A 24,670-nucleotide genomic window follows, 5' to 3' on the forward strand; every position below is an offset into this window, starting at 1 on the left:
TGGTCTGTGGTATACACTTCTTTACATTAATATGTTTGTTCAAACATAATGTTCAACCAAGCAATCTACTTTCTTTTATTTATCCACCTTTTGATAATTTCACTTAAATATAACATTTTGATTTCATAGTATTTTATCCATTTTAGTTAATATTTTATAAGGCCATAATATGTTAATTGATCACATATTAAAAATATATGTGTCAGGCACCGTTCTAGGCATTGAGGAAGAAACAACTTCTTGCTCCCAATAACTGTGCATTCTTGAAGACAAAAACTTAATAAAGAGAAAATACCAGTGGTTAAACATGTAGTTAATTTAGATAATGTAGTAAATGATACCCTGATTTAGAAGGTCATGTACTGTCTTTGAGAACATTACAAAAACACTTTAGCCAATCAGGAAATTGATTTAGTGAGTCCTGACCAACATTTTAAAATGTAGATTAAAATAGTGAACTATGGTATACAATAGAATGGCATGATATAAGATACAAGGGAAAAATCAGGTGCTATATCCAAGGGGTAAATGTTCTGAGAGTTTGTTTTTTGTGATAAGTATTATGAAACTGCATATGTATGTCTGTGTGTATTTGCTTGATTGTATACTATATCATGATAGAAAATGCTTTCCTTACCATTGGTCCAGGGGAAGAAATAAAAACACTGAGTTATTGTAAATACCCTTTTATATAAATAGGTTTGATACATAACAGTTATTTAGCAATTTCTATATATTATATTCACTTCTAGGTATTCCTTATTTAATCCTCGCAACAATAACATTATATTGTCTTAATATTATGTTCTTTTTACAGAGAAGGAATTTAAAGCACTGTGCCTCACTCAGGCCAAGCTCCAACATCTCCAGTGACTTTCTGATCATGTTTGATTTCTCCTCCACCAGGTTACTTTCATCATCTTTCTTCAAACACTTCAGGGTCTCCAGTAAACTTTGTAAAATGGAATTGTGCTCATTCTTCAAAGCCTCCAGCCCCTGAATTACTTGCTTTGTCTTAGAAATAATTTCATCCTGCGTAAGCTTCTCCAACTTGTCTTCCTTGATGTACACCATTGTGGACATGCTGTCATACATTCGTCCAGCTCCTGAGGCCCGCGCTGTCTCGCGCTGTCAGCACCAGGAGCGCCGCCGGGCGCGTGCGCGGAGCAGCAACTGCGCGCCGAGCCCGCCTCGGCCGCCTGAGGCGCGGAACAGCCGTCACTAGCGAGGGGCGCCGGCGCAGCCGCCCCGCAGCATTCTCGGCCGCCCGCGCACTGTCCCTTCGGTTGCCAAGCGCAGCCCCGCCGCTCCTCCTCGCAGCTGCAGCCCCGCCGACCCAGCCCGTCCCGCTCGACCGCCTGCGCCGCTCCAGCCGCCCTGGAATACATTTTCAAATGCTAGAAGACACATTACATGTAATGGAATGGACTGCCTGGCATAGCTCCAGAGTTCAGAGATAAGACAAACTGGTGGGATTTTTTTTCTTTTTGCTTAAAATAAGGATGAATTTTTTTTATTACAATGTTTTTAAAAAATGAGTTGGCTTCAGTATTATTGTCCAGCCATTGTGGAGGACACTCATGTTCCCTTGACCGGAGTCCTTCTCTTATCATGACTACCTTTCATTTTTTATCAAAATATTGGTGAAAATGGGATCTACTCCTTCTCTAACTACACAACTCTATCTACATTTGACTTACTCGTGGAGTAAACAATGAACCTAATCTCTGCTAGTGTTTTAAGCAAACACTAAGCGAGAGCCAACCACAATTCATTCAGTGAGTTTTAACTTTTAACAAGCCGATAGATCCCCCCGCCCCCCGCCCCGACACGACCAGCCCACCGAAACACTTTCACTGTGAATAACAATAACAAGAGTCCTTCTGTGATAGTAGGAATTAAATTATTTTAAATTAATTCATTTAGCACCCACAAGTGCTAAATTGCTCTTGTTGGTGCTGATATTCCCAACGTATTTAGGAAGCAAGTGTGCAGCAAAAAGGAACAAAGTCAGGTATACACAGCATAGATGGACATCAACTGCCTTAAAGCAAATACTTTGAAGATTAGTTCTTTCCTGCTCATCTCATTCTTTGATTCCTTTGGCTCTACCTCTAACATTCCATGTTACGAAGCTAGTTTAAGTTGCTTTTCTGTGTTTTTCTTCCAAAGGCTGTTATTTAAAATAATTTTTCATAAGAGAACTAGAGATAGTTCTCAGTCATAATATGTGACATAGAAGGAGCCTATGTAAGGAAGAATTGGACCTTCGAAGGACATTATTACTTTGTAACAAAACTTTTATTTCTATGAGTTTTATTCATGATTAAATCCCATCAAATAGTTCTAAATATAAAAGCACATTCTTAATTTTAAATATGGCTGCAATCCTTAGTAAAATATTTTTCTGCCATAGTTAACAATACTCTTCATGCTTATGTATACATTTTATATTTTCTTAAAATTACTGTTTTCAAATTACTTTGAGATAGGACAGTCTCGACTTGCAGTCATGTAGTAAAATTATGTCTTGTGTCAGTTTGCTGAGAATGATGGTTTCTAGCTTTATCCATGTCCCTGCAAAGTACATGAACCATCCTTTATACACATGGACACAGGAAGGGAAACATTACACAATGGGGCCTGTTGGGGGTGGGGGTCTAGAGGAGGAATAGCAGGGGATGGGGGGATTGAGGAGTGATAGTATTAAGAGAAATACCTAATGTAGATGACGGGGTGATGAATGCAGCAAACCACTATAGCACATGTATACCTGTGTAACAAAACTGCACGTTCTGCACATGTATCCCAGAACTTAAAGTATAATTTTAAAAAAAAAGGAAAAAAAGAAAATATACATATACCTGCAATAAAAATTTATATCTTTTTTTTTTTTTTTTTTTTTTTGAGACGGCGTTTCACTCTTGATACCCAGGCTGGAGCGCAATGGCGCGATCTCGGCTCACTGCAATCTCCGCCTCCTGGGTTCAGGCAATTCTCGTGCCTCAGCCTCCTGAGTAGCTGGGATTACAGGCACGCGCCACCGTGCCCAGCTAATTTTTTTTTGTATTAGTAGAGACGGGGTTTCACCATGTTGACCAGGATGGTCTCGATCTCTTGACCTCGTGATCCACCCGCCTCGGCCTCCCAAAGTGCTGGGATTACAGGCTTGAGCCACCGCGCCCGGCCAAAAATTTATATCTTAATTAATTTGCAGACACCTTGAAATATTATACTTATACATACATGGTTTTTAGAAATTATGTTCAATTTCTAATATTTAAAGGCATGAGTTCCATGAACATGTAGAAACATATGTGCATAAATATAATTTTAAGAGCTACACAATCAAGAGTATACTTATGTTTAAAACAGGTGCATAATGATCAACATTGGGCTGCAGCTGAATCTCGAATCTCTCCAAGGTGTCCAACAGTTTCTAAACATATGACAGGTAAGTACAGATACTTTGGCAACAGATGTCACTGATGAGCACCCAATGACAAAGTGACTCATGCTCTTGAATTTCAATAAGGTAGAGCTATGTTAGAGAAGGATCTGCTGGACCATAGGCCCACACCATGACCAGCAGTGTGTAGAGCCTAGCTCTCCCATTCCCAGGAGGCTCAGTAAGCAGGGCCCATTGTATCTGTTGACCTTTCTGTCTGTGAGTTCCATGACAGAGTTTGAAATTTAGAGGAAGAGATTATGTAACCTTTTTTCTGCTTGAAAGCAGTAAACATTTAATTTATTTTTTAATTTGTACAAGTAAATGGGTGTGAAAGAAAAATAAACGTTGTGCCCCCAAATCACAAGCTAAATGGAAGAGTCAAGTCAGGAAGTGCTTAGGGCCAATCTGCCTTCCATTCTATTCGAAGTCACCCCTCTGCTTGCTGACATAGATGCATACATGATTGCCTCCTTTGGAAAGACTAATCAGAAACTCAAAAGAATGCAACCATTTCTGTCTCACCTATCTGTGATCCCCTTCCTGCTTCAAGTCTTCCTGCCTTTGCTTCAAGTTGTCCCACCTTTCCAGACCAAACCAATGTACTTCTTACTAGGCTGTGGCCTGACAACCTTGGGCACATGTCATTAGGACTTCCTGAGGCTGTGTCACGGGTGCGTCCTCAACCTTGGCAAAATAAACTTTCTCAAATAACTGAGATCTGTCTCAGATTTTCTGGGTTCTCATTTTGGTAAACACGAAGGGATTCTGAATGGAGATGCCCCTGACCTTTGGCAAATCTCCTATTAGTGCTTGGTCTGATGTCCCAAAATTTGGCTGAGATATAAAGTTTATTTTGCTGTACGACTCCTCTTTTTTTTTTGGAGTTTTACTTCCTTCCAACAAGGAAGGCAAGGTTTTCCTGCTTCCATGATGATGGAAGGCAGGTAACTCCTTTATGGAGGCTGAGCTCCCTTCCAACAGGGAAGATGAGTTTTCTTTTTCTGGCTTCTAGCATGATAGAGAGTAGTCTACAGCCTAAGACCCGTCAGTAGGTAAGAAACCGGTTTGGGATTCTGTCTTGTAAATTCTTTTTAAATGATTAAACTTAGCATTAACAATCAGCTGGTGTTAATTTCTGCTTACCCTTAGAGTGCTCAGAAATCAAATAATTTTTGTGATCATTGTTAGTTTAGCAGCATTTAGTCTGAGCTGAAATACTGTAATAAGATTAAATTTTTTTTCTTTTTTTTTAAATTGTACTTTAGGTTCTGGGGTACATGTGCAGATCATACAGGATTGTTGCATAGGTACACACATGGCAATGTGGTTTGCTGCCTCCATCCCCCCGTCACCTACATCTGGCATTTCTCCCTGTGTTATCCCTCCCCAACCTCCCCACCCTCCCCACCCCCACCACCGCTGTCCCTCCCTGGCCCCCCACCAACAGACCCTAGTGTATGATGCTCCCCTCCCTGAGAAGCTCAATGGTTAAAAGTCAGCTTATGTAAAAGATTAACATCTAAGGGGTGTGTGTGTGTGTGTGCGCGCGCGCGCATTTGTGCATGTTTGTATTTGAAAGGCCTTCATGTTTTGGAGGTTTTTTTTGTATGACTGTTTTTCTCTCCTAAGACCTTGTCTTTTGTCGTTTTTGAGCAAAAGTTTTGTTTTTTTTTCTTTTTCTTCTTGGTTGACTGAATTTTGTTTTCACCTGATTTTTTGACTAAAATAGTTATTGCAGCAGAGGCTACTCCTGGGTTTTTAAACCATTATATAACTTAGTTTAAATTATCAGTAATTATGATAATTGTTATGTTAAAGTTGTTGTGTGCCACAGAGGTATATATTTCAATATGAAAGTATTGTGTTTCCACTTAAGAAAATAATGTCAATTCTAATTGAATATGACTGGCTGAACTTTAAACATTTTAAAAGGCATGTGATTTGTAATGAATTCTATTATCAGCATATTAGTCTGCAAGAGCTGCCATAACAAATTACTACAGATTGTATGGTTTATAAAACAGATATATATATATATTTTATCATAGTTCCCAATGCAGAAAGTCTAAGATCAAGGTGTCAACACATTTGGCTTACCCTGAGGCCTCTCTGCTTGGCCTACAGATGGCCACCTTCTTTCTGTATTCTCATGTGTCACATTTCTAGTGTTTCTCCCTCTCCCTATAAGGACACTAGTCATATTGAAGTAAAGCCCCAACTTTATGACTTCATTTAACCTTAATTGTCTCTTTAAAGGTTCTATGGCCAAATAGAGTCACATTACAAATTAGGACTCCAACATACAAATTTGAGGGAGGGGCGCAATTCAGTTCATAACAATCAGTTTCTGAAAAAATATAGGGTAAGATATCACTCACATTTTTGCATAGAACAATAAACTTTAAATAATAAATTGAAATTGAATATTTAAATTGCATCAAGGTTATTAAAAAGGTGAAATATTAAAAACCTTTTCTGCTTTAGATTAAGTTGCATTGTGGTTACAATGAATTTATTTAATGTTATGACCTGTCACTTTAAAATTACCAAGTTTCTTATTTTCTATTTTTCTATAATTTTATTCATTTAATTCGGATCCTTAAGTTTATTAATAGCATTGGCCAAAGGAATCTTTTGATTATTTAATTATTTGTATGTGATGTGATCTCCTAATAACCATCTCTTATTTTAAGTGTTACATTTTTTATGTATGTGTTGGCTGTTAGCTAATATTTTAATTTGATTATCAGATAACTGCATTTCAATTTTTATATGATTTCTAAAACATTGTTGCTTTTCATTTGCTATTTTCTACCTTTATGTTTAATTGCCTCCCTATGCTTTAAGTCCCCTATGCTTTCTAAGATTGTAAATGTCTTTGCTGTTTTTCATTGCTAAACCTTGAAATTTATGAGATTATCTTTTTAAATGAAATTAACAAAAGTAAGGACAGGCGAGGTGGCTCACACCAGTAATCCCAGCACTTTGGGAGGCCTTGGTGGGTGGATCATGAGGTGAAAAGATTGAGACCATCCTGGCCAACATACTGAAACCCTGTCTCTACTAAAATACAAAAAATTAGCTGGGCGTGGTGGTGCACGCCTGTAGTCCCAGCTACTCAGGAGGCTGAGGCAGGAGAATCGCTTGAACCTAGGAGGCGGAGAATCGCTTGAACCTAGGAGGCAGTGATTGCAGTGAGCCGAGATCATGCCACTGCACTCCAGCCTGGCAAAAGAGCAAGACTCAGTCTCAAATAATAACAATAATAATAAATTAATTAACAAAAGTATTTAATACTGTTACTCTTACTCTGTGTTGAGCTTTAGCTATCTCCCAGTAGGATTATTATGTAATGTTTTAATTATATATACATGTGTGTGCATGTTTAATCTAGATATTCTTAAATGTATTAGTTCCATGAAGGATTAATATCGTTTTCAAAACTATCATGTAATTGTTATTTTTTTGTAACACTCTTTATATATGGTTATATTTTTGACATTTTATTTTAGTGTAATATAATCACATAGGCTTGTCTGCAATATTTCAACATGTTTATAGTTTGTCAAAACTGTGCCTAATGAGACTACCTGAGATCTACACTTATCTCTTTTCCATGAACACTTGAAATAATTATTGATTTTATATTTTGAGGGGTGTGTGTTTTATTTATTTATTTCTTTTATTCGAATTTTACTTTTTTCCTCTATGGAAATTAAGCTGATGTGGGTTGAGGCCAGTTCAATTCTTATTTAAGCTGTAGAACTGATATATTTACTTTCCTTTCTCCCATCTCTGTTAGCTCACCCTCGGCACACCTTTTTCTCTTCTAAATTAATAATTTAATATCTTTTTCCAATTTGTACCTACACCTGAAAAAAGAAAGGAAAAAACTGAATTGCACAGGATAAATTTCTAGCTAAAAATAATGAATTAAATTGAATGAACTTTCATATGCAATGTCTTCAACCTTCTAATGCTAGTTAAATTACTGCTGCAGAACATTGTGCTAAATTTGCATGCAATTTTTACATTCCTGGATGTATATTTAAAAAAAAATAATAATAATAATTTACTGTTTCTCCTAATCCTTGGCACAGGTTAAAAGGAACTTGTTCTCTCTTCATGGGTAGGGCAGCAATGAAAAAAGTAAAGAGGGGAAATCTGTTGTACTGATACTCATTTTCAGATCTATATATAGTTCAAAGATAATGACTCTTATTTTGTGGACATATTTAGGTTATTATGCTGACAAACTCAAAACTAATGAGCCCTTTTTAATCAAAAACAATGTTCAAGTTTTGGTTTCCGTCTAACATTTTCTGTATACATTGACCTCTGTTGCGGTTAGCATAGCCTTTGTAGAACCAATTTAATACATGTTGATTTTTGTTTTTCTGATTGGAATAAGGATTCTAGATTGAAGAAGCAGCATTTTTGTCTCCTTGCTTATTTAAATAAAACTTTTCACAGAACCCATTAACTGAGATGTTTAACAGTGTCATTTACAGAAGCTTTGTGATAAGCATGAAAATACTTGCAAAGAACTACTTTTATGTAGTGAATAGCTGATAGAGGCAGAAGACAGCCAAATGGCTAGGCAAATAAGGAAAAGTCCCGGAAGAATTTCCAACCCTTCCTCAAAATCTTTACACCAGGTGATTTTTGCAGATAGGGGAACCTGCCCAGGGGTCTTGTTTGGGCATTCCCCACATGCACTGGGTGAATGGGGTGTAGCCACCAGGAATTCACACTTTATGTGTGGGAAGAGCCTTGCCTCTTCGACTAATGTGTTGTGGCCCAGCATTTAATTTTGTGAGGAAGTAACCTGAGTGCAGGATCTCTCTCTTTGTCGAGAGATTTCCTTTCACTTAATATATTCCACCCTCTTCACTCTTCAGTATGTCAGCATGCCTAATTATTCCTGGTCATGGATTTAGCTGAACTGAGGAGCAAAAAATCCTGCATCATAGTGATCTGTAAAACATTTTGTTGTAACTGCCCAAGGGTTTCACCTTGCCTGCAGCCTAGACAGAGCCAATAAATCAATATAGAGGAATTGCAATAGAGAAAGAGTAATGGATGCAGAGCCAGCCGTATGGGAAGACAAAGTTTTATTATTACTCAAATCAGTCTCCCCAAGCATTCAGGAAGCAGAGTTTCTAAGGGTAACTTGATGGGTGGGGAGAAGCCATTGAGCCAGGAGTGCTCATTGGTCAAGAATGAAATAATGAGAAGTTGAAGCTATCTTCTTGTGCAGAGTCAGTTCCTGGGTGGGAGCCACAAGATCAGATGAGCCAGTTTGTTGATCTGCATGGTGCCAGCTCATCCTTCAAGTGCAGGGTCTGCAAAACATCTCAAGCAGTGATATTAGGAGCAGTTTAGAGAGGGTCAGAATCTTGTAGTCTCCAACTGCATGAGTCCTAAACCATAATTTCTAATCTTGTGGCTACTGTTAGATCTACAAAGGCAATCTAGTCCCCAGACAAGAAGGAGGTCTGCTTGGGAAAGGGTTGTTACCATCTTTGTTTAAACTATAAACTAGTAAGTTTACCCTATACCTAAAGTTAGTTCAGCCTATGCCCATGAATGAACAAGGACAGCTTGGAAGTTGGGAGCAAGATAGAGTCAGTTAAGTTAGGTCTCTTTCACTGTCTCAATTATAATTTTGCAAAGGCAGTTCCCTTGTTTCAGATAAGCAACCTAGTTAAGAGAAAAATAGACACTTAATAAATATTAGTATTTTTACTTTAACTGTGTCACAGAGTACTTAATATGTTGTTCATATATTTTTATAACTAGAAAACTGAAAAATTTACCAAAAATATACAACTCGTCAATTTATTAAAAGGTATTGAAAAAAATGCCTTTGCAAAATTATGACAATAAGAGAATTCTGACATGGCTGACTCCATCTTGCTTGTAGTCTCATAGACTGGTTATCTTTGCTTATTCCTGGGCATGGGCCAAGCAATCTTTGGGAGAAATTTATTATATAGTTTGAATGATAATAGCCATTCCCAAGAACTAAACTGCTCTTGGAAAACCAACGAAAGGTCACCAAGTTAGAAGAATAAGAAGGACATGAATTCTGCTAAGATGTAGGTGTAGCTAAATAATTAACCAACCATGAACTGGCCATCACAAGATTTGCAACTTCCATAATTACTCCTGTAGATGACATTACTATTGTAGAGCTGATGCTTGGCCTTTTGAGATATCTTCTTAGATTTTTGAATTTCTGACAATCCAAAGGACCAACCCAAACTTGTCAACTTGTCCTGTGGCCTCCACCGGGGAACTGACTTAGTGCATGAGAACACCTCAGACTCACTATGATTTCATCTCCAGCCTGACATATCGGCACTCCTCATACCTTCTCCCACTGCTGACTAAACTATGTTTGAAAAACCCCTAACCTCCCAGCCTTCAATGAGATTGATTTAAGTAAAAACTCCATCTCTTGCATGTTGTGGCCAGCCTTGCATCAACTAAACTGTCTTTAATTCAATGCCATTATCTCATCAGATTGATTTTGTCTGTGCAGTGGGCAGGAAAAATCCATCAGGTTACAGTAGGACTCCATGATATCCTTATTTCACATTGCATGCCTGTAACAAAACATCTCATGCACTCCATAAATCGAGACACTTGCTATGTACCCCCACTTTTTTTTTTGAGATAGAATCTTGCTTTTTTGCCGAGGCTGGAATGCAGTGGCGCAATCTCAGCTCACCACAACCTCCGCCTCCCGGGTCGAAGCAATTCTCCTGCCTCAGCCTCCCGAGTAGCTGGGATTACTGGCATGTGCCACCACGCCCAGCTAACTTTTGTAGTTTTAGTAGAAACGAGGTTTCACCACGCTGGCCTGGATGTCTCCATCTCTTGACCTTGTGATCCGCCCAAAGTACTGGGATTACAGCCGTGAGCCACCGTTCCCCACCATACCCACACACATTTTAAAAAATTTTAAAATATTTTAAAAAGAGCTTTGAAAACATTATGTTAATATTTGTTTGATTATCCAACACAAAATGATACCAGCCCTCCCCATTATTTCAATATCTTTTAAATTATTCCATTGTTTCACATTTTATATTAGATTGTAGAAATCGGTTAACATTTGTGCTCATTTTTGCCTTTTAGCTGGCTTCTTTTTTAATGTTTCTGGAGTTGGTATAGTGAATAAAAATTACTTTGATATCCTGTCAAAATGCTTATTGATGTTGGACCTAATTATTAAAAAAAATCGTCAAAGGTTCTTTTAAAATTAACGTAAACATCTGGTAGAATATAAACTTCACAGAAAATTAAAGTTGTGGAGTTATCTTTTAGATGTGGAACCAGGATAAATAAGAATCATTATCAGTTTAAACATATTAAGATTTTTCAAACATGAATACATTTTAATGTTCAAAATTAATTGCTTCAAACTTCTGGAGCAAAGAGGGAAATTGAAAAGATAAGATTCAGACACATACGTAATGCAAAGTTACCATGTACCTTTTAAAGTCTTCATCTTAAATGGATTCCAACATAACTTTCCTCAAAGAAAAAAATCAGATTGACTTTACTTAGAAGGTCTGTGCGTTTGAATTTAGTTGTTTGGAGCAATATGCTGCCATATTTCTTGATTAGCAAGATCTAGAGAGAGTGACAGAAAAGAATGATGTGATTAAGAGAATGAAAAAATGTAAAATAACATACTCTGATAATAATTGTTAGTAAAATGATAAATATTTTTAAATGATGTAAAATATGGCATGAAGGATAAGTAATACAAATGAGTAATAATTAACTTATGAAATCTTGAATAATGCTGGCTGGGAAAGGTGGCTCGTGCCTGTAATCCCAGCATTTTGGGAGGCAGAGACAGAGGTATTACATGAGGCCAGGTGTTAAGAGATCAGCTTGGACAACATGGCGGAACCCTGTCTCTACAGAAAATACAATAATTAGCTGGGCATGGGGGCATATGCTTGTAGTCCAAGCTTCTCAGGAGGCTGAGGTGGCAGGATCACCTGAGCCTGGGAAGGTCTAGGCTGCAGTGAGCTGTGATTGTGTCACAACACTCCAGCCTGGGCAACAGAGTGAAACCTTTTCTCCAAAACAAAACAAAACCTTGAATACGTAGCATTGTGTATGGAATCATACTTGCTAATAATGTTTCATAAGAAAGCACAATATTCAAATTGGAATAATCATGAATATTATTTGAATATTATAATGAGGGTCAATATTATATAATTTCTCTGTCAATTATAAGCATAGTAATTTTAAGAGATGCATGTTTGAATGTCCCAATATGTACTTCACACCCACACCCAACCATATATATAATCTCCTCTGGCTAAATACCTACTTTGACTTTTTGTAAAAAACTGAGGTTCTTATAAATTGTCATAAAATGCTACTAAGTTTTAAAATTTATTTTCCATGATTGTAATTGCTGCATAGATTAATACTTTCAGATAAAAATGTTGACTCTTCATAAGAAAACCTTTTTTTGAATTCATTTTAAATTTGCGTCAGTAAATTTTACAAATATCACGGCTAAGAAATTGGAGTGTTAAAATCACTTATACTGTCAAATAGAAATTTTATCAGAATTTATGACTTTCAAATGAATGACTAATATTTTTTAAAAATCACCAAGTTAAACAATGGAATTTATGATATCTGATCTACCTTTTAAACTGTTTATAAATATTATAAAATACTGATTTTGTCTTGTAATAATTTGTAATTTTATTCTGTTCTATAACTAAATGTATAAATGTATGCTCCAAGATTTTCAGTACAATCTTAAATAGAATAATAGCTATGTTTTAAAACTTTTCTTAAGTCAAAATAAATGTCTTTTATGCTTGAACAGTAACCATGATCCTTTTATAGATTTTTGCTACATATTTTAATCATAAAATAAAATTAACATAAAATAAAATAAATTTAAATAAAATTAAAATTAAATTAAACAGGAGAATTAAAATTAAATTAAAAAGGAGAAAATTAATTTTATCCTTTCTAAAAATAATTGGGACAAGTTTAGGTTAGAATAGTTTCTTTCTTGGCCGGGTGTGGTGGCTCACGCCTGTATTCCTAGCACTTTGGAAGGCTGAGGCATGCAGATCACTTGAAGTCAGGAGTTCAAAAGCAGGCTGGCCATCATGGTGAAACCCCAACTCCACTAAAAACAGGAAAAAAAAAAAAAAAATAGGTAGGCGTGGTGGTAGGCACCTGTAATCCCAACTGCTCTGGAGGCTGAGGCAGGAGAATCACCTGAATCTGGGAGGTGGAGGTTGCAGTGAGCCAAGATCACACCACTTCACTCCAGCCTGGGTAACAAAGCAAGACTCCATCTCAAGAAAAAAAAAAAAATACAGTTTCCTTCTTGAATGAAGGAATTAACATTTATAACCTTGAAAGCTGGTTATGTAAACTAAATCACTGACTGAATGTTTCTAACTTTTATATACAAGTTGCGTTTTCTGTTTGCTAAAGTTACTATGAGAAATTAGTGTATTTTTTATGGCAATTAACATTAAAATATATGAGTGTGACATTGTTCCCAATGCTTCCTTGTTGTCTTGTGATTCTCTACTGAAACTATTTATGGCAAGTCAACCCCCCATCCTCTACCTCCGATTCTCACTTTGACTCATGTATTTACGGCTGTCTCCCCTTTTTTAACTTTCTTGCAAGTTTTTCCCCATTCATTATTTTCAAATTATCTTTTTGAAAAAAAATTCTGTTTTTTTTACTTCTCAATCTTAGAATTTGCTGTCATTTTTTAATTTTTATTTTTACTACCGCTTTATGGTTAGAGCCTATTTTGTTTGGTTTTCCTACCTAGCTTAAGTGTTTTTAATGTTTGCCCTTTTTCTTCCTTACTTTTGCTTTCCTTCTCTTTATTTTTACCTGTATCTGTAGATCTGCTTTAGAAGGTATCTTCTAAAGAAGAATGAAGTGTAATATTTTCTGTTCAATTTCAATCTTTATTATAAAAAGACATTTAGTCCAATTATGTTGATTGTGATTGCTTATATATGTGTACATTTCTACCACTTAAATATGTGCTTTTTATTATTCTGCCTTCTACTAAATTGATTCCATTTTTAAAATTTGCAGTCCTAAAGTCCATTTTTATTCTTTAATGACACATTTAATAATTTAACATGTATACTTAACCTACTGCACATTTAACAAATATATTTACTCTCCTTCCAAACAACACAAGGAAAATAAAGGACTTTCTCACCCACCCCACCTCCCCTTGGACCCAGTTTATTGGCTTGCATTGCCCAGTAACTTAATCTGGTACGAGTATCATCATAATTTAGAACTTTTTTGTGTGTGTTTTATATATTATCAACTAATGTCTTCATTTATTTAGAGGCTAGCTTCTTCCTTTGTTAAACATTCTATATTGAATCTTACATATTCATTCTGAGAAACTTTTTTTCATTTTGAAATTATTCACTGACTTTTAGTGAACATCTTACAGTTCCAAATAACTTTTTAATATTTTTTTCTTCTGAAAATGTTTCTGTTTTGCCCTAATTCAAAATTTTTACCTGCCTGTTGTCCTTTGCCTCACTAATGTGTAACTCTTTTATGGGAGTAGTAAATACTATACAATTATTATATTTGATGGGTACATTATTAAATTGATTAGCTCCTTAAAATAATGGAAATGGATTAAAATTAATTGTTTTATAGGATAAATCATCATGACAATAATTAAGACATCTCAAATGAGGTTATATTATTTTCTGAATAGCCACCATCAAGAAAAACAAGTGAAATGCAAAACCTGCACTTCACTTTCAAACCCAACACATTGACATAACAGTTTCAGTGAAACAATATCCATCGCATTAATGCTGCTAGTTCAAGTTTTTTGGCATGGTGATTTTGTTTGTACTAAGTCTTTTTCATTGGTTTGTTTTATATGTAGATAAGGAGGCCTAAACATTAAAGTTATTATTCTGTGACTGCTATGGTGTGAATGTGACCCCCAAAATTCATAATTTTGGAATCATGATCCCCAGTGCAGTGGTGTGAGATGGAATATAATGAGAGTTGCTTGAGTGGTGGGAGAGCTGTCCTTATGAATAAATTAATGCCATCATCTAGGAAGTGGGTTCCTTATTGTGGGAGTGCATTCCTTATTAAAGGACAAGTTCCTGCCCCTCCTCACTCTGTCTTTGCCCTCTCCCTTCTGCCATGAAATGATGCTGCCAGAAGGTGCTTGCCAGATGCCAGCTTCTAGATCTAGGACTTCCCAGTGCAGAAGTGTGAGAAAATAAATTTCTGACCTTTATAAATTGCCTAGTTTCAGGTTCAGGTATTCTATTATACCAGCACAAAATGGATTAAGACAGTGACTGGGCCAGGTGCAGTGGCTCACGCCAGTAGTCCTAACACTTTGGGAGGCCAAGGAGGGCAGATCACAAGGTCAGGAGATCGAGACCAGACTTGCCAACATGGTGAAACCCTATCTCTACTAAAAATACAAAATTAGCTTGGCATACTGGCAAGTGCCTGTAACCCCAGCTGCTCAGGAGGCTGAGGCAGAAGAATCACTTGAATCAAGGAGTCAGAGGTTGCAGGAAGCCGACATAGTGCCACTGCACTCCAGCCTAGCAACAGAATGAGACGTCATCACATTGTATAAAAATAGTACCTTGGTAATTTTTAATATCGTTATATACAGAAAATGTTAAATAGTTATGCAATCAATAGTTAAAGCAACTACTTATCAACATAATTGGTTTTTGGCCCACTGAAAACTATACAAAGGATCTGATCCCTATAATAATCTTGAAATCATTTCAAATTGATTTAATCATTGAAGAGTTCTAGTAAAACACAAAAATAAATAAAACTTATGCTATGTAAAATGAACAACGCTTCTTTTTGACCAGCTCAGTGTATTGGGAAACCAGAACGAAATAAATAAAGGCATGAAATGGCTACTCTGAGACTAAAAGAAAGTGACTGGGGCACTGAAACTGAAGGAAGCTGCACAGAAATTAAGTTATGAGCCAGAACATAAAGAATTGAAGCAAGTGTTTGATACAGACAAGGAAGAAAGTACATTTAGGCCAAAAGAATCATCACAGTTAAGGTCAGGAGAGGGTTTGAGGTATTGAAAATGAGAATAGGGATTCTCGCATGAACTGAACATATAGAGACTGGGACAGTGGGTAGAGAAGAGTCTGGAACAGTTTCAACAGCCTTATATGCCTCAGGATGTGTTGCGTGCAACCAGTCATGTAGACCACTTTGAAAGAGTAGTGAAATTGACAGGCTGAAAAAAGAAGGCTCTCCTTGGCACAGAGCTGAAACATTTCCAAATGAGCTCTCTGCTGGCAACAGAGATCATACACTTGGTTTGCCATTGAGCATCCCTGCAGAATAATTATTATGGAAACCATTAGTATGGTCATTTAGTTCCTCAATGGAATCAAAGCCTGTCACTGGGTTTGATATCACTATGGCTGTGTGACAGCAAGGAGATAAAAAGTGTGAGAATAGATCAGGTATTTGATTTTATTGGTGAACTAATAATAATCTATCTACAAGCAATATCCATTTGAACATATATAACTGAAGCCAGATACAGCTAATGAATAAAATGTCATTTAGTTGTTTTAAAATTACAAATCTGGAAAGGCTAAACATTTAACCAGCATAATTATATTTCAAATGTTTCCATTTTGATATAATTTATGTCATCGAGGCAAAACTTTTTATGGTTTATAATACAAGTATATTCTTTCTTAACCCCATTCCCATCTTAGGATGTCCTTTATTTAGTGTAAAATTTTAAATAGGGAAAACTTAATGACTCATTCATTGCCATAATCATTTATGGCCATTATAATATAGGTCACTCACAGCTTCTGCTATTATCAGAACACTAAAGACCCTGCTGGGGCCTCTCATTGTTATTTGCTTGACATCCACTTAATATTTACCATTGGGAATGTCACAGATAGCCCACTTTTCTTCTGATCCTAGTAATGAGAAATAATCATTATGTTCATGGGTCCTTCTGGGGTACTCTAAAGTAAATAGCTTATGGAAAGAGAGAAATTATATTTGAAGAGGCATTACCGATTGACCACCTACACACACACACACACACACACACACACGCAACCCTGCAGTTAGATTGGATCCAGATTCTTCAAACTTTAATCCACCAGGGAAGACATGAATAAAGATAATGAGATAAACAAATATGAAATCACTTTGTAATAGTTGCATCACATAGGAATATTAGTATCCTAAATAGGATTTGTATCCTAAATGTTCCTAAGTGTTGCAACTAATAACAAAACAAAATCACCTTACTCCAACTGGTTTAAGATAGGGAATTTGCTATCCTCTATCACTGAAGATTCCAAAGGAAGGGATTGCTAGAGATTTCTTCAGGTACAACTTGTTTTAAGAGTTCAGGCTGGGTGCATTGGCTTACGCCTATAATCCCAGAATTTTGGGAGGCTGAGGCAGGAGGGTTGCTTGAAGAAAGGAGTTTCATACCAGCCAGAGCAATGTAGCAAGGACCTGTCTCAAAAAGAAAAAAAGACTTGAATAATAAATTTTGTTTCTCTATCGCTTGGCTCTGTGTCTCTAGATTATTTCATTTTTACACATGAAACTCCATATGGTTGCAATATACCCAATTTATGAGATTAAATCTACATTTTGTAGGAAAGTGGTTTTACCCTGACAATTTCTGTTAAAATGCCAGTTCATTTCTTTGAGTCAGATTGTATATTATGCCCATCCCTGAACATATAGCAGGGCTGCAGGGGTTGTGAAAATTTATTGTTTCATCTCTGGGTAATACAGTGATTATATGCTGAAAAATGAGAAAATGGAGAAGAGACTCATACTTATGCGACATAACCAAGCCACCAATTCACCACAATAATAAATACAGTGAAAAAAATAATGCCTGATGTTATTGTCATCATTAGTGGATAGTCTGATCATCAGTCAGTTAAAGCTAATGTCTTTAAAAATCATAAAACCAATATATACCAACCAAGCAAAAGTATGTATTTTACACAAGTGTTTTGATATAGAACTTTTAGGGAATGGTGTATAAGGCAATGCTTAGAGAATGGTGTACGAGATTGCCTTTCTTTCCTGAAACATATTCACAGTATATATTCTATAATTTCCATTTCTGTTCTTTAAAGTAAATATTTAAAGACACTTGCAAAATAAACTGACTCCACAATTGTTGTTTTTGACAATTTTCCCTCTAATTTTGTACCTGTGTCTTCCACAGTGTTAACACTGATTTTTTAATTACTCATACAGTATGGTGTTACAGGTTGTCCTGTTATCCTAAAACACACGTGAAGTATATATTCTTGGATTTCTTTGTTTTTATTTTTAAATTTTGTGGCTACTTAGTAGGTGTACATATTTCTGGGTACATGAGATGTTTTGCTATAGGTATGCAATGCGTGATAACCACATAATGGAGAAGGGGGTATCCATCCCCTTAAGCATTTATCCTTTGTGTTACAAACAACCCAGTTATACCCTTTTAATTATTTTAAAATGTACAATTAGGTTATTATTCATTATAGTCACCAAATAAGCCAGGCACAGAAAGACAAACATCGTATGTTTTCACTTACACGTGAGATATAAAAATAAAATCCCTTGAACTCATGGGTTTCTATTTTTGTTGCCTTTGAAGTACAGTGAGAAACTTCCAGTCCAGACAAAATGATCTAGAACTGTTTCTCTCTGTTCTTCCCACCTCTTCCCCACTAAGCAGTATACTATGAACCCTGGAAATAAGCCAGCAGACAACCAAAGAACTACACTGAAATGTGATTAGAAGGTGACTGGGTTAAAGAGACAAGACTGGAGAAACAACACAGTGACATGTGTATGTGCATGCACACACATGGAACACACACACACGCACACACACAAGGCCACCCAGACACACAGTCTACCAACCTAAGCCTAACAAGAGAGGGCAGCCCACATAGGTTCATTCCTCCCCTGAGTAAATCCAAAGGTCCTTCAGACAACATCAGAAGTAAGGAATCAATTAGAAGCCCTCCTCCCCAAAATAGATAGATGTAAGAGAAGCATTGTCCTTTCCCAGCAAATGTGAGACTATTTTCCAGTAAACGTCTTTGTCTATGTAGGACTGACACTACCCTTTACTTCCCAGAGAAAGCTTGTCAGATGGTGGTAGTGGTATTATTATCTTTCTGGATAAGAAATTTCTTAGAATAATAAAATCCCATCAATGTAGGTTTTTAATTAGAAATTTAACTTACTGTAACCCTTAAACTTTTTAGCTGTAGGTTTTAGTTTGCCCCTGCTATCTTACTATGTACCTTTATGGAACTCACTGTCTATAAGAGTAGAAGACTAGATGCGTGACAAACTCAAGGTCACATATAGAGTGTTTAGGAACAGACAAATATTTCTTGCTGGGTTCTAACTGTATATACAATTTAATTATAAGTGTATTATAATATTCATTAATGACATGAGTCATAGTGATTTATCATTAAAGATTTAGCAAAATAAATACAGAAGAGACACTAGTATAATTGTTTATTATTCAATCAGTGCCTGTACCTTTCCCACTGGGTGTTCGGTAGGTTGCCGGCCTTAGGGCTGCCACAAGAGCTCGGGTTTGGAGGCCTACCTTCTGCCGTAAGTGGGCCTGTCAGGTGGCCTCAGCCTTATCCTCTCGGCCATTAAAGACCTTAAATGCCATGTTTACCAGGTCTCATATGAGAGTCTGGGGGCCCGCCTCGGCTTTCTTAAGTTTCCTCCTTATATCGGCCACCGACTAGGAAATTAAGTGAGTGGCTAGGACTGTAGCCTCTGCTAAGGAGGCCGGATCCAGCTGGGTATGGAGGATCATAGCATTAGTCAGGCGGTCAAGGAAGGCGGCTGGGTTTTCATCGGGTCCCTGAGTTATTTCCCTTAACCTATCGTAATTGACTACCTTTTGGGCTGCGCTTTGCATGCCCGCCAGGAGGCAGTGTAGCATCTGGTCTCGGCGGCGGCAGCCATCCCAACCGTCCTGATAATCCCAGTTAGGGTTGGCCTCGGGTACTGCTGCCGCGCCTACTGGCATCTGGTTGTTAGTCAGATGTACCTGATTAGTGTGTTCCCGGGCTGCTGTAAAAATCCGGTCACGCTCATCTGGGGTAAGGGTGGAGGATAGGATTACAAATGTGTCATGCCAGGTTAAATCATATGCCTGAGTAAGGTAGCGGATTTCTTTGGTGTAAGCAGTAGGATTGGTGGAGAAAGATCCTAGGCGTTTCTCAATGGCTGACAGATCAGAGAGGGAGAAGGGAACGTGCACTCGGACAATACCCTCTGCTCCGGCCACCTCGCGGAGGGGGCAAAGGAGGGAGGCTTCGTCGCTAGGAGCGCTGCGTGAGCGGATGTGTGCGCTAACGGGAGAGGCTAGGTTGGAATTAGGAGATGGAGGACGGGGGGGATTGTTGCACCTTCATTATCACCCTTATCATTACTACTGTCATTACTGCAACCTTTATCATCACTACCTTCAGCATTATCACCATTACCATAACCTTCATTATGATCACTACTACTTTCACCATCATCACTATCGCCTCCATCATCACCTACGACATACTACCGCTACCTTCATCAGCATTACTACTTTCATTACTACCACCGTTATTAACAGTCATCTTTATCTCGAGGGCCTGAGTCGGTTAGTTAAGGTGGCCTTATTCGGTAGGTCCATTGGGGAGGCGACGTGCCTCGAGGGTGGCTGAATCTCTAACTACTGCATAGGCCGCTTTTTGTCGTCCCTCAGCTGTCACTATTGAACTCCCATTTTCAAAAAGGCAAGGTCTGGGCTAGAGAGAGAAAGGTTAGAGGCCCTCCCGAGGTGTAACAAATGTATCCATTAGCTTAGGACAGGAATGGGCGGGGGAGGGGGAATGGGATGGAAGAGGAAACAAAGTAGCCAAGTTGAGTAGAGAAGTGAGAGGAAAGCTGACTGAAGGATTTTTAAAGAGAAAGTAAGACTCAGAGTGTAGAGCAATGGTAAAGAAGGCATTTTTTTCTTTTCTTTATGGAAAGCCCTAGTTTGGGTAGGTTTTGGGCTAGGCATCTTAATGATGACTTGGGGTCTAAGCGGGACTTCTGGTTCCCCATAGTTGGCTTTTGTGGGGCAGTCGAAGGTGAGGAAGGGATAGGAACAGTACTACACCCAACACGGGCAGAAGAGTTCCTTTCCCGGAGGAGGTGGCGGAGAAAACCTGCAGGCTATAATGATTATAACAGGGAAGAAAATAAAAAGAGACAGGGCTAGGGCTATCTGCCACATGGCAAAATTAGAGGTTACCATAAAGACAGTACCACATACAAGACTGACAGACAAAGAGTGGGTGCCCCCCAAATGGGAGACCAGTCTGATGCCTTCCCGGCCACGTTCCCGTGGAACGGCGGGTTGAGGCCCACACAAGCCCCGTAGCTGTCAGGCCATGGGACTACACACAAACTCACTCACTCACTCACTCACTCGCACCGGAATTAGGAAGAAAGGGAGAAAAATAGAGTTAAAGTAGATAGCGGGAGAAAGTAGTTAAAAATAGAAAGCTGCCACCATCTTAAGGGTGCGGTCCAGCCGCAATCTTAGGTGGAAGAGAAAGCTAAGAGTGTGAAGCGGCCGCCATCTCAAGGGCGTGGTACGGCCACCATTTTGAGAGGGAGAAAGAGAGAAAGCTAAGAGAGACAGAAAAAGAAAGAAGCCGAAAATACAGTTTTTTTTTTTTTTTTTTTTAAATAAACGGGAGCCTTTTATGCCAAATGGGCTAATTTAAAACAACAAATTTGGTATGAGCCGGGGGTAATGGGGCTTCTGAATACCCACACCTTAGTCGCTGCTGCGGGGGTGGTCGGAAGAGCGGCTAAGCATCCCAGGCCATGCTTACCGAGCACCGACAGCGAGAGGGTTCAGGAAAGTGGGGATGTCTCCCTCCAAATCCTGACCCTGACCTTGTGCTCCCCGGTCCGGCGTTGAGTGGAGGAATCAGTTTCCCCCAGGAGGGGTCTTACAACTCCTCCCGGGTATCGGCACCACTTGTAAGCTTTGTTCTTGGGTTCTTGCCACGTTTGAAATGAAGAAACTGAGGCCAGCACGAAGATAATCCAATGCGAAGCAATTTATTCAGGCTCCCGGGTGAGGTTCTGTGGTCCAGACAGGAGGGGCCGGAGAAGTCACGCGGACTCCTCTCAGGCACGGGGTTTTATAGGGAGTGGAGGTGTTTGATTGGCTGTGCCCAAGGTGAGTGGGACAAAATGGAGGGGAGTGGGACCCAGATGGAACAAAATGGAGGGGAGTGGGGCCCAGATAGGACAAAATAGTAGGCAGGGAGAGGGGCCCAGATAGGACAAAGTAGTAGGCAGGAAGACAAAATGGCAGGCACAGGGTGGGGCCTGCAGAAGACAAAATGACAGGCACAGAGTGGGGCCTGCAGAAGACAAAATGGTAGGTAGGGAGTGGGGCCTGGATGGGACAAAATGGTATCAGGTAGGTTCTGATGGGGCTTTTTTCCCAGACTCCCGGAGAGGGAAGGGGGTGTGTCCAAGCTCCTGGAGAGGGGGAGGGGGTGTGTCCGAGCCCCCGGAGAGGGGAGGGGGTGTGTCCGAGCTCCCGGAGAGGGGAAGGGTGTGTGTCCGAGCTCCCGGAGAGGGGGAGGGGGCGTGTCCGAGCCCCCGGAGAGGGGGAGGGGGTGTGTCTGAGCCCCCGGAGAGGGGAAGGGGTGTGTCTGAGCCCCCGGAGAGGCAACCGGCCCTGCTCTGTCACCAGCCCCATTGAGATGTCATAAGAGCCCAGCTGCCCAGTGCCCCACCCGGACACAGACTAGTGGGTGACTCAGGACTACCTTCTCCATTTCTGACCATTGTATTGGTCTGTGCACAACTTTCCTAACATGGGAAATGTACTAAGTGTATTTCGTTCCTGGGTACACCGCAGGCCCCAGCAGCAGTGGCAACTGCAAGGGTCACCTCCTGTCCACACAAACTCTTCAGCCGGCCAGGTTCACTCCGCAGTTCCTGCACGTCTGCCTGCCCCACCATGGTCACCTAATGTCCACGGAGACTCTTCAACTCGCCAGGTTCACCCCGCAGTTCCTGCGCGTGCTCCTGCCCCGGGAGCGCTAAACTCTCATCGATTCGTCTTGACCCCTGAGCCGGGTCTTCGACTTTGCATAGTAGTCAGCTGCAAGATCCTGAGTTCAAGCAACCAACAGTGGGACCCTCCTCCCTGGGTCTGGAGGCCTCCATCAAGAAAGAAACCTGTGCTGTCTCCACACAACTTTGCAGGCAGCAGAAGCACCATGGGGAAAGCACCGGGCCAGACCCCAAAGGCGGAGGGGAGGGCGGGAGAAGAGCTGGAAGAAGCGATGGAAGTGGACCATCAGGTAGAGACCCAGGGGCAGGAGGAGGAGAAAGGGGGCCCCTGTAGCAGTGGGGGAGCAGCATCTATCTTGAGGCCCCTGGAGACTCAGGGAAACCTCGCTTCCGTCGACTGCAGTCCCAGGGCCTTAAAGGGAAATGTCCATAGCAGGAGCCTGACAGAAATGAACAGGGCTGACAAGGCCCAGGTGCCTGTGAGTTTCCACTCCAAGGGCCATGGAGTGCCCAGCACACACAGCCCTGCAGGAGGCGTCCTTCCCTTTGGGAAGCCTGACCCAGTGTGGGGATCACTCCAGTATAGAGACCCCTAAGTGTCTCCGCCATAATGGAGTTTGAGCCCAGACACGTTTTTCCCCCCTGGAAGCAGTTGAGCTGAGGGAAAGAAGGAACTGAAAGGAGTTTGATATTGCAAAAGTCTATTTCTGGTTCACTGACCTAATATTATGGCTGGGTGAAGGCTGTGTGGTTTTATTAGACATTGTGTTTCTTGAAGTTTTTGTACTGGGCTAGTTTTATCACTTTATTTACCAAGTATTCACTGAAGCTTGTGATTATTCTCATGCCATTTGAAATTGTTGTCCTCAAGATTTATCGCTTGCTTTGACAGTTGTAAAATGTTATCTTATTCCCGTAAGTAGAAAAGGTCATCTGTTTGTTTTATGATTTTTTGGATCAATCTTTATGTACTAGTTTTATCTTGATCCCCAGGCTTGCAATGTTCTGTTCCCCTTTGTTGTAATGATTTGATGTCAGCCATTGTGGTCTGAAAAGTATATAATGAGACCCTGTGCACGAAATAAACTGCTGACTGGGGCACTGCCTCATCAGCCCTCCAGACCCCATCTTGCTGACATTCTTTTCTTCCGCACACTCTCTCTTCCAGGTATCGGGGCCCTGTTCCAACGCGAGAGACCCCAACAACCCAGCTCCAGCGGCCTCTCAGGGGCTGGGGAAAGACCACCTCCGCAGCTCCTCGGATTCCCCCATGGAATGGGAGGACACCCAGCCCAAGGATGCTGCCGCTCTTCCAGCAAGCAGCTGTTCCCTACCCACAGCTGGCAGCCAAAGTCTCCGACTGGTCCCTCCCCAGGAATGGAGGTGGGGGAGAGCTGAGGGGCCCCTACCCGCTAAACGTCCCCGCCGATCCCCGGAAGGATTCAGAGACACCGCAGGCAGACGTACAAGATCAACATCCAGGAGACTGAAAAAGCGACATGGGAGAATAAAGATGTGATAAACTGCAGTGCCAGCCAGCCTGCCCCGATCTCTCCCCACCCTGCCTCAGTGACTCCCCACCCTGCCCCAATGTCTCCCCACCCTGCCCCAGGCCACCTAAATGTCACCTTGACCTCAAAAAGCGGTGGGATTCCAGGCATGAGTCAGCATGCCAGGCTAATTCATGTGTAATCTCACATGCCTTCAACACAAGCACTGTAATTTGAGGTGCCAATCACCAGAGAAATTTGATTGGAAATGTGTATGGCTACAACTTTGATTTGGACATTTCTCTCCAACTAGTGTGAATAAAAATGTGCTTTTGATTGCATTGATTCCTCTGATTAGAGTACTACAAATTATGCCAAACTCATCCTAAATTTCTTGTTCAGTTTCCTTTACACGGTGAGGTCTGGATTACCCTGACTTTCCTTAATTTACAAATTCAACTTGTATTTCAACTAGCTAGCATGGATGCCTTGCCCTCCTCCTATTTTGGCCTCAAATGCACATGAACAAAAGATCACTTGATTC

At 39.9% G+C, this 24,670-nt stretch overlaps 1 protein-coding gene across 2 annotated transcripts; it reads left to right on the forward strand.

The window, feature by feature from the left end:
- Positions 1 to 1,403: 1,403 nt before the first annotated feature.
- Positions 1,404 to 24,211, forward strand: LOC135271306 (putative UPF0607 protein ENSP00000381418). 2 transcript variants are annotated; one of them, XR_010339420.1, is made up of 3 exons: positions 1,404 to 1,469; positions 3,376 to 3,454; positions 23,805 to 24,211. XR_010339420.1 is itself a non-coding variant. In XM_064368329.1 (2 exons), exons 1-2 carry the CDS (start codon positions 22,909 to 22,911, stop codon positions 24,153 to 24,155), a joined length of 369 nt encoding a protein of 122 aa, XP_064224399.1. In that variant the 5' UTR covers positions 22,869 to 22,908; the 3' UTR covers positions 24,156 to 24,211. The 2 variants fall into 2 exon arrangements, 1 of the variants encoding a protein (XP_064224399.1); XM_064368329.1 differs by lacking the exons at positions 1,404 to 1,469; positions 3,376 to 3,454 and adding an exon at positions 22,869 to 22,926.
- The last annotated feature ends 459 nt before the right edge of the window (positions 24,212 to 24,670 follow it).

The sequence above is a fragment of the Aotus nancymaae genome, unplaced genomic scaffold (assembly GCF_030222135.1).
Source record: "Aotus nancymaae isolate 86718 unplaced genomic scaffold, 86718_ANA_hifiasm-v0.15.2.pri h1tg000076l, whole genome shotgun sequence".
NCBI lineage: Eukaryota > Metazoa > Chordata > Mammalia > Primates > Aotidae > Aotus > Aotus nancymaae.